Raw genomic sequence first — 10,699 nt, 5'->3', positions numbered from 1 at the left:
TTTGGGTTAGAGAAATAGTTAACGGTCGTACCTTAACTATCGAGAAATTAAGGAAAGGTTGGTTGTTTATCGCGTGCATGACAACTATAACTAATCTATTAATAAATGTGGAATTATCTGCGAATCAATGATCAGTGCATGAACCATTTCTGAAGTATACCCTTGGCTAGAGTTTTCCCTTAATTATTTCTTTGAATTAATTATTTTCTGCAGTTAATTTATTTAGTTAGCATTTAATCCAAAACCCCCCATACTTTGGACTCTAGAAGAAACGAATTATCTCCAGTCCCTGTGGATTCGACCCTGCTTATCACTATCTACAGAAATTATATTTTATTTGAGCAGGTATTTATTATTGCACAGGTTCGGCACCTGTCAACCCGATCTAAGCAAGTAGAGGCCATCTCCATCTCTTATGATGCAGGGATATTCCTCAATTTCAGTCTCAAATTTTAGTGCAGCTAAAGGAGAAACAAATCTCACCTTCTCCAAAGCTAGCAAGTATTTCTTTCCTGAAGCCTACTCTTTTTTGTTGTGGGATATTTCAATCATTCAACAAACAAACGGAGGAAGAAAGAAATGATTAACAAAGTAATTGAGACAAGGTTGGAATCATAAGAAAGTCATCTCAGTTTAGAAAAGCAAAGAAGTTTTTTATCCACTGGCATTGTCCTTTATAATACAAACCTGAACTTGTTTTTCAAAGATGCATTCCTTTTCATTAGGTAAAGAACAGAAGGGAGAAAAAGACAGAGACTTCAATTTAAATAGAAACATGCAACATCACAAAAATAATTTCTTTAGCACGAGTAATAAGTTGCTTGCTTATTGGAAGGCCAAAAAAAAAAAAAAATTGAAAGTCATACTCATCTTTGCTTTCTTTAATTTTCAGTAGATTGTTTCTTTGGGAATTCAAGAATTGTTGCTCAACATATTTAGATCCTATATTATGAAATAAATAGTTTTTATTTATAATTAGTAAGAAGATCATGAGGTTACTTTAATAGATGTTTCATATTCATGAGTGAAACTAATGACAACTTCAACAAGGCCTTAACACCTTGAACAATAAGCGAAGAGCAATCTCAATTTGTACCTTACATGAATTGGTAAATCTAAAATGTTAATGGCCAGCTTAATTGGGATTAACATTATTATGTAATTGTGAGATTCTATATTCCATTTTCAAGATCACTCCTTAAAAAAAAAACCCTAAAATGTTAAGGGACATGGCGTACCAAATACAATTACAGCTTTACGCACTTGAGCCCTGCGTGCATTCAGCGTGGAAGCCACTAGGTAATTATTCAATTGTTTTACAGATTGCCAAGACCCGGGCAATGATTCTTCAGTCATTGTTTCTCTCAATGCTAGACACTGCCAGCCAAGAAGTCACTAGGTCATTATACAATTATTTTGTGACAGTATAATCACTCTTTTTTTTTAATAAAAAAATTTGGATGAGTTTGATTTCGATCACCATTATCGGTTAAGGCATACCTTCGGACCATATATAGCTTACAGGGACTCTTATATATCGTGTACCAACACAAACCTTACATCGACAGCGAGATTTATAGGTAGAAAACAAACTCATTTAACTAAACTTACTCATATCCGCCCATGAATAATTGGATATGAGTATTTTAAGTTTTTACATATGGTTATAATGGGTTATTCAATAATACCCATTTAACAAATGGATATAATTGGATAACCTACCAAATCCAATTAACCTATTTAGAATCATCTTCCTCAAGCCTTCTCGCTTCCCCAAACTAAATTCTTCCTTGAATAATTCTGGAATCATGTTAGAGTAATTTTTGTTTTCAAATTCATCTCCAATTGAAGTTTATTGGACAATAAGATAAGTAAAAGATTTGACAAAAAAAATGAAGGATTAATAATCATTCAACTTTGTAGTCTGTAGAATCTTTCCTAGGTGTCATTTGGAATTTTTTTTCACTAATTCACAGTGATGTAGTAGTGTTGTTGTTAGCTAATAGGCTATCTTAAGCTGAAGATCTGTTTTCCTGATTTTTGTCATTTTTGTAAATCTGTTTTACTCTATTTCTTTTGCGGCCTTGCACTGATAAACCTTATAATCCGTATGGTGCTTGGTGATTGTGATACAACTATAGTCTGCAAATAATGATGGGGCTTCAGTTTTAACTTTTTTTTTTTTTTTTTTTTTTACTTCCTTGGCTTCTCCACTGGATACATGAATTGCAATTTTGGTCTTTTGTTTGAGATCCAAACAATTAATGGTTTATTAACTTGTTGATTTTATTTTCTCGTAGTTTGTTAATTTACTTATTTTTCAATATTACCAATTTATGACAAGGTTTAACTTTCTTTCATACCTTTTCAAAATGAAATTTTAAATTTACATATGAAAAAAAATGCCAGGGTTTCAAAATTTTTGGATTAAGTTTTTATGTTAACTTTGATAGTACTTAGTTTAAATTTTTATTGTTCAATAATTAAATAGTATGTAATTTTGCGACATACAGTACGGATGGGAAAAAATTGATAATTAGATTTATTGAGCAACATAAGTAAATATTTAAAATCAATGATGGGTGCAAAGGGTGGTATAAATTGATAATTTAGTTTGCAAAAATGAATTTAAATGAGTTTACAAAAAATTAAAATAAATGAGTTATAAATGGATAATTGGGTTACTCAACTCAAATTTTAACTTACCCATTTATACACATATAATTAAATGGATATAAATGGGTTGACTCATTTAAACCTATTACACATTTCAACCCATCCAATCACCCATTTTGAGATTTTTGGTGAGATTCAAATACACGATTTTTTGTAAAATAAAAAAAAATAAAAAAAATAAAAAAAAATAAAAATCCGTGGTTACCAATTGAACTAACTTACGTTAGTCATCATCATCTGCTAGTAGGCTTGTTCTTCATCTTTACGTGGCATGTGTCCTGTATGGCTGTATCTGGGAAGAGCTTAAGCCAAGGGAAATCTTTTAAAAGCATCTAGCTGATAATTTTTAAGTTACAACCCCTCATTTCACTGTCAAAAAATAAAAAAATTAGAAAACCCAAACAAGAAATTAGAGGCCGGCTTGGTTATCGTACGTCTGCGGTCTAACAAACAAGAAAACATGGTTAAGGAAAATGTAGACAAAGGATCAATTTATATCTTAATAGATTGTTTCGTAAGCAACGGGTTTCCATTATAAAACCATCAAATTCATGCTATACAAACGCTAGAGGATGTAGAAAAGAAATTTTGATAAATTTCCAATTCTGAAGACCAAGAGATCGAATTATTTAGCAGGGTTGTTTGAATCAATAATGCCACCAATGTGAACTAATTCATTTTGGCAAATTAAATGAATGAATGCATATATTTTAGGGGTTAATTCCACTTTACATCCTGCAGTTGTATTAGTATTTCCACTTTAGTTCCTGAACTTTAAAGTGTGGCACTTTTGTCCCTAAAATACAGAATTCGTGCCATTTAAGTAAAATTATTGATGAAAATGAGACAAATTTTATACTTATGTGGAAGAAATTTTATACTTTAGGAACTAAATTGGGACAAATTTTATACTATGAAAACGAAATTAAACATAATTTTGTACCTTAGAAATTAAAGTGAGATCGATTTTATATTTTAAAGACTAAATCATTTCACTTTAAAGTTTAAGAATCAAAGTGGAAATACGAGTATGGTTAAAGAGTGCAATTTCATTTTGCAATATAAGTTGACTGGATGATTTGAGACATTTTGACGATATTAGTGCGGGATATAAAAATAAAAGGTGCAAAGTGATAATCTACATAAACTTAAAGCATGAAGAGTGGAATTTATCCCCACCGAGAATGATCTAGACGGATCAGCCTCTGCTATATTATATTGCCTCAAACAAAAGTAATCAAATAAATAATGGAAATAACGGGAAAAGGATAATTCCCTTGAAAAAATAAAAGGTCGCATGGCACAAGATTTTGAAACTCAGATTGTTCATTAACGTGAAAAAAATGATTGGATCAAGAATCACTGGTTTAACCATTGGATGAATTGTTATTGACTCGTGACATCATAAATACATCATACATATTATTAATAAATATTGGATAGGCATTGTTTTCATAAAAATTATTTGCTTACATTACAAACACATTTTTTAACACATCTTTTTATCTCACATACATCACATAAAAAAAGTACTATAGTAATTATTCCAAATAATATTTCAAATAAACTCCTATCCAAACACACTCTATGTTAAAAAGAATCACATCAATCCTCATTCTAATTTTTTATGTATTACTTGTTTGAAATTCAAGAATAACTGTTATATGTAAAGGGAAATGTTATTTGCACTTTCATTTTTGTTAATCATACATTCACTGTCATTTTAATCATTTAGTTTTCATATATTGGACTATAAAATAAAATAAATAGTGAGAGTGCAAATAATATTTTCCATAGTACAAGGTAAAAGAATTATAGAATAGCATTATTATCTACATCTTTAATTTTTACATTTTTAATTTTTCTGAATTATATGATAAGTGGTTTATAAGATAGAAATGAAAATAATAGAAGGCAATGACAAACAATTGAAATGCACTGAAGAGTTAACATAATTAATATACTATATGGAATAAATGTTAGACAAGAGTTAAGGTATCATTATGAAATATAGAGAGAGAAAGAGTAGTAGAAATAAGATAACAATTGTTATTGCCTAATTAATTGGAGACAATTATGCATGAAAAATTAGTAAGGTTTAATTTTGGAATGCTATTGAATGAGATTAACTAACCAAATTAAAATTTTTTGGTTAATTAAATTTGGGCAAGGAACTGATTGGTTCAATAAAAACTATTCTGGTTTAATCGTTCAACGGTCGAACCGAATGATTTTTTTGGTTTAATGTGATATGGAATGATCTTCATCCAAACTGGCTTTTGAGGCTCACCAGATAGAAATGCAGGCTGGTCAACGATTTAACTAGTTGAACCATACAGTCCGAGCTGAGTTTTAAAACATTGGCACGACATTGTCAAATTGTCATCCATGATCGATCCACCATGTAAAGGGTACTTGGAGGCACATGAAAGTGGTAGGCTCACTGCTTCGGAATTTTAGAATTTGGAGCTGATTTTGCCACAGTTGTTATTCTTTTTCCGCAGCACATTTTGACTGAAGGGCAAATTTGTCTTCCGGAGCCAATGATCATAATTTTAGCAAGTCGTGCATAAGACCTACCACATTTAACTCTTCTGACTTCTGAGTCATCTCACTCAAACAATCATATTCAATTAGGGTTGCAGCGAATCAAACTGACTCGTGAGCCTGGTCAAATTTTGAGTCGAGTTTGAACCAATCAAGTTGAGTTATAGAGTCAAGATGAAAATACTGATGCTTGCTTGTTGGCTCATCCAACTAGTTCACAAGCGCGTATGTGTGTGTGTATATATATATATATATATATACAAGATGAAAATACTGATGCTTGCTTGTTGGCTCATCCAACTAGTTCACACGCGTGTATATATATATATATATATATATATATTATTAATAGCATTATTAATAGTGAAACTACACATACGTTTCCAACATTTTTATATTTGTCAAGGTGAAATGTCTATTTTATATATTTTTAGAATATGTCGTGAATTCGAATTCAATTATGCTCAAACTTGAGGTTGAGCTTAAACTTGAGTGTCACATTGAGAGCTCATCGAGTTTGAATTTGATAAAACAGTGTGAAACTTGGCTCAATTATGTAAAAATTTAATTCGATTCGATTGCAACCCCAGTCCCTCTTGACACTTGGAATTGTGTCTCAAACTTTAACATATTGGTGATCAAGACAAACAAAAGTATGTTGTAATCTAATCGTTAACACAATTAGAACAAGAATAAACTACTAACAATGAAAATACATGACTTGGGTTCTTTGATTTGAAACTTGGATTGTGGCAGTGACTCGACCGAGCTCTGAGGTAGGGACAAATAGGGGCTTGGTAAGGGTTGTGGATCCAATTTAGATGTTAAGGAAGAAATTGACTTAGATGGAAATGATAGACTTGCCTTGAGTATCAAGGTGGCTTGAGGATAAGCTTGTGAGTTTGGGTTCAATATGATAGGCTACTCATGAAAAGAGAGATTGTAAACTTATGAGGTTACTTAGGGGGCGTTTGGTAAGAAGGTATCGGATTCGGGGAATGGAATGAACCCCATAAATGGTGTTTGGTTCACTGGAATGGGAATTGAAATCTTGGAATGATTTCTAAAAATTTGGTGTTTCTCCATTCCCTAGTATTTTGGTGGGTTTTGTCCGATTCCCAAGTTTGATTCCAAGAAACAAATCCAATTACATATTATAATTATACAATGATATAATTAATATTTATATATATTATATTTATTATATATTATAATATATACATATATATAATATATTATAGGCTGCGTTTGGATTCCCTGTTTTTGGAGGTGTATTTCAAAAACTCTACTGTAGCAGTTTTTGAAAAACAAGTATAGTCGCTTGGATTGAAAAACTCCATGTATTTGAAAAAATCTGCATTTGGATTGACCTGTATTTCAAAAACACCTTTTTTTTTTTTTTTTAACTTCAATGGCTCATCAAAATTGCATAAGAATTCGTGTCAAAATTAGAACCTTGTGAAAGCTATGCTACAAAATTTTACTAACCTGGAATTTAATACATCAAAGCTCATTACAAATAAATACACTACACAATGGCTCATTTATGTGCCATTTGACTAGACTTCAGGGCCGGTAGCAAATAAACTACCAAGGCCTCGATTTACTTGAGCAGAAATTTGATGCCCTTGTAAAATCTCGCCATCTACATTCCATACGCTCTCCTTCCCGAAAGAAGTTGGGATGGAAAAATTTGGACTCGACTTGTTGAAATAATTTGGGATCGACTGGAAAGCTGTTGCACATATTCGAACCATGATTTGCACCTTAGTTGGAATAAATATTCACAAGATACAACCAATTCTGGTCTCAACGCCATGTATAACTACAAGCTATTGAATAAGACATGGTATAGGCACATAAAAAGCTGCATATTAAGTTTAGGCTTGATTAAAGGTGCCACAGCTGGAACTAGGCCATCCGATTAGTACCTCCCCAAAGGTTAACCTTTGTAAATACAAATAAGATAACATGACAAATTGTTTGGTTGTCAAATTATAGGAAGTAAGCAAAGTTTCTAAATAGTAGTACTACACGCTAGACATAAGCTTCTTTAAGCACCGTGCCGATTCACATACATATGAACTGCAATTGCCCGCCGATTTTCGTTCCAGTTCTGTACACCCTGTTGCGACATATCGATGGGTTGGGCTTCATGGATTTCATTCCCTCCCTCCTGGAGATCTAGTTGGGCTCCGAGGGCAGCTTCTTCATCGAAGTACTCATCGTTAGGCGCATAATCTCTCATGAAGTTGTGGAGAGTACAACATGCAAGCACGATATTGTTCTGAGTTGCTATGAGATAGTTCTGCATTGGACCCTTCAGTATCGGGAACCGTTTCTTAAGAACCCCAAAACTTCGTTCAATAATATTTCTAACAGAAGCGTGTCGTCGGTTGAATAAAGCTTTAGCGGCCCGCTCATGCTGCGTGCCCCTCACTGCCCTAAACGGTGCCATGAACCCGGGCATGTTAGTGTAGGCAGCATCCACCATATAATATTTTCCTAACATGTGAGAGCCCCAAATCCATGTCAGCATATTTCAAACTTTATAACTAAACAAACCTTCAAGCAATGCTAAAAAGTCTATTAATCTATGCAAGTCTCACATATGAAAATCACTTGTTTTACTACAAACCTTTATATAAAAGGTGTGCATACCTAGAGGTGGCATTGGAAATCCTGAATTTGGATGGTGTAGTGTTTCCTGAAGGATTCTGGCGTCGTGTGCACTGCCCTCCCAACCGACTCGAACATAAACAAAACGCATGTCATGATCACAAGCTGCAAGCATATTTTGAGACAGGCCACCGTGCCTATTTCTGTACCGCTCGCTTATCTCTGTTCGACACCAAGCTGAGATGTGGGTTCCATCTAAGGCACCGACGCAATCCTATGAATTTTGAGGCAAATTACTCAAAGTCATGGCAGTATCAGCTAATAAACTATTCATATGGATGTTTTAGCATGAATACAATGTTCTATTCATATATATGAAAAAATTATCAAGACAAATTACCAGAAAGATTAGATACGAACTTCATAGTCCTACCAAGAATTGGGTGTTTGTGTATTTACCTTGAACCACGGGTAAAACAGTCCGTTGTTCAAAATTCGGGGATGTGTCTCACCAACATCCCTCGGCCTAACAAATTCACGACCGAGTCGCACCAATGCTCGCAGAACTCTTCTTACATGCCGATCAATTGTCTCCGTGGAATGTTGGAAACGCTCGGCTAAAACCCGATGACGCTCATCATGGCTCAAGCACATTAAAGTTAGGGCAACGGATTCATGAACCCCAACCCTCTGAGAAGGATATGCGTGCCAGTACCCCCGGTCAACCAAGATGTCGCACAAGTGTAGGAACAGGGGCACAGAGAGGCGCATATTCTCAATAATTCGATCCGGATGGCCGTTTAGCACCTCAAGTACATAATCCCTGCCAGAGAGTGCACTATCTCGGATTCTTCTCCTTCTTGAAACACGATTCAGTCTGGGGTCAAAGAAAACCATTCCCATGAGAATGACCTCCATGAGTATGTTGTCGAGGTCAAGATCATCCGTCTCATCGTCTAATTGTCCACCCTGAACGTGCAGCTCGTTATCCATCAATTGAGATAACCCTTCAGAATGATGTCCAGACTAGTGTTTGCAGAGACGTACTGTTGCTAGAGCTCCAGAAAATAGCCAACCTGCATCCACATGGAAATGCAATATCAATCGAATACAGTTTTACAAAAAATAAACTGGAAACACTAATGAATGTAGAAGATTTGGCCTCTAGACTCATAGTGCATATGGATTACACCCAATAATTCCCATGCATGCAAGCAGATAGACATTTTCTATATAAGTGCAATATATTTCCAATCTCGATCTTATATTTCCATCAAATTAGAACTACATGCAACCATAAGACAGCATAGTAATGGGATATGAGTTAACAACCCATCATAGCTAATCAATGAAGTACAGTAAAGTGGCTTCTACACTTTGAAACACGGCCAGTTTAAAGATGGATTGCAGGAGTACACACAGGATGGATACACAGGACACCTAACATCCTGCTTGCGATAGGAGATATTACAAAAATGCACCAATAAGCATATTAAAGTTATGGAAATAAACGTAACAAGCTTAACCCCTGCGTACATAGAAAAGTTTAAAACCCGAGCAGCTGTAACTATAACCAAAGCACTTAACTTCCATAAGTTAAATGCGACACTAATAATTTTGGACAATTAAAGGCAATATAAAAATCTAATAAACAATTGTTTCATACAAGCGTGTGCGGAAAAAGAAGGAAAAAAATAATGAAAAACAGTTTTCCGATACAATGGCATGATTGCTACTAGAGTTAAGGCATAGTCATACTCATACCAAACCTACTGCCAACTCAATACTCAAATGGCAGAGCAGGGAGGAAAACATAGGAAATTAACAAGCTCTAATAAGCGTAACTACAATAAAACTGGACTGGTCTCGATCTACTCGGGGGGTAAGAACCCTCTGCGCCTCACAAATGCAAGACGAGCAGTATCAGTAGTGCAAGTATTCCAGATCGCCCGCTCTGAAGAATCTCGCAAAATATCAGCAACGCCCAAATGCACATTTATGTCTAGATTCAAGGCGAGGAGCTGTGCCAACGCGGCCTTTAGCTCAGAATCAACATCCACTGGGCGATGTGTAGTCTTCGACGGTGAACAGACCGAACCAGTCATGCTATCTCCCTTTTTACCACTCAATTTTGTGTCAATGCTGTCTAGCACACGCATATACTGTTGGAATTCCCTCGAAGAACCTGAGAAGAATGAATCCTCTGACATGTCTCCCGATTTGCGCTTTTTTTTCTCCTTAGTCACTTTCGCTTTCCCTTTTCCTTTCCCTTTCCTAGCCGAGGGTAACTTAACCTCATCACCCGATGAACCGACGTTAACAACATCCGAGGGCTTAGCACTTCTCGCAGCATTCTCCATTTCCAACTCCTCATCGGTGTTGAGGGGCGATTCTTCATGTGCCCCACTGTAGTCCCCTGTAGCGCCTTGGTTCATGAAGACTTCCTCAAGCAAATGAAATACATAGCATGATCTATTATAAAACCTTGTGAAGTCGCTGTTCACCTTCAAAAAATACATCAAAACAAGCATTAGATAATGCATAAAACACCCAAGACAGTTCTTTTCTGTGAGGCTATATTGCTTTGGTCGTCAGTCAGCAAATTATCGAAAGGAAATTGAAATGAAAAACTGTCAAACAGATTTGATGTACTGATAAGGAAAATATCGGAACAGAGTACGTCGAGTAATTGCACAGCCTGGTCACATAGGCAAGTCTACAGACTAGAAAAATAACCGAAATGAAACCTTTATATAAGTACAAGTTAACAGTACCTGGAGTAGATCAGCCCAGCGGCCATCATCCATCATGAATGTGTACTTCGAAGAGTCCCAACCCATACCAGTACCTCGTCTCT

The 10,699-nt window shown here is 35.0% G+C and overlaps 1 protein-coding gene across 1 annotated transcript; it reads right to left on the bottom strand.

The window, feature by feature from the left end:
• Nucleotides 1-7,276: 7,276 nt before the first annotated feature.
• On the bottom strand, nucleotides 7,277-8,835 carry LOC113735553 (uncharacterized). The gene is made up of 3 exons (XM_027262550.1): nucleotides 8,302-8,835; nucleotides 7,885-8,116; nucleotides 7,277-7,728 (listed from the first exon to the last, which is right to left on the bottom strand). Exons 1-3 carry the CDS (start codon nucleotides 8,833-8,835, stop codon nucleotides 7,277-7,279), a joined length of 1,218 nt encoding a protein of 405 aa, XP_027118351.1.
• Between the last annotated feature and the right edge of the window lie 1,864 nt (nucleotides 8,836-10,699).

Source organism: Coffea arabica, chromosome 3c (genome assembly GCF_036785885.1).
Source record: "Coffea arabica cultivar ET-39 chromosome 3c, Coffea Arabica ET-39 HiFi, whole genome shotgun sequence".
NCBI lineage: Eukaryota > Viridiplantae > Streptophyta > Magnoliopsida > Gentianales > Rubiaceae > Coffea > Coffea arabica.
The sequence above is the reverse complement of the archived record's forward strand: the minus strand, read 5'-3'. Positions and strand labels throughout refer to the sequence as shown.

What these genes read in the sequence shown, in the direction of transcription:
- LOC113735553 (XM_027262550.1), bottom strand. Translation starts at nt 8,835, where the DNA reads ATGGATAACGAGCTGCACGTTCAGGGTGGACAATTAGACGATGAGACG. An exon ending in TGTTTTACCCGTGGTTCAAG is followed by an intron (nt 8,117 to 8,301) that starts GTAAATACACAA and finishes CAAAATTCATAG; the next exon opens with GATTGCGTCGGTGCCTTAGA. An exon ending in ATTTCCAATGCCACCTCTAG is followed by an intron (nt 7,729 to 7,884) that starts GTATGCACACCT and finishes CTCACATGTTAG; the next exon opens with GAAAATATTATATGGTGGAT.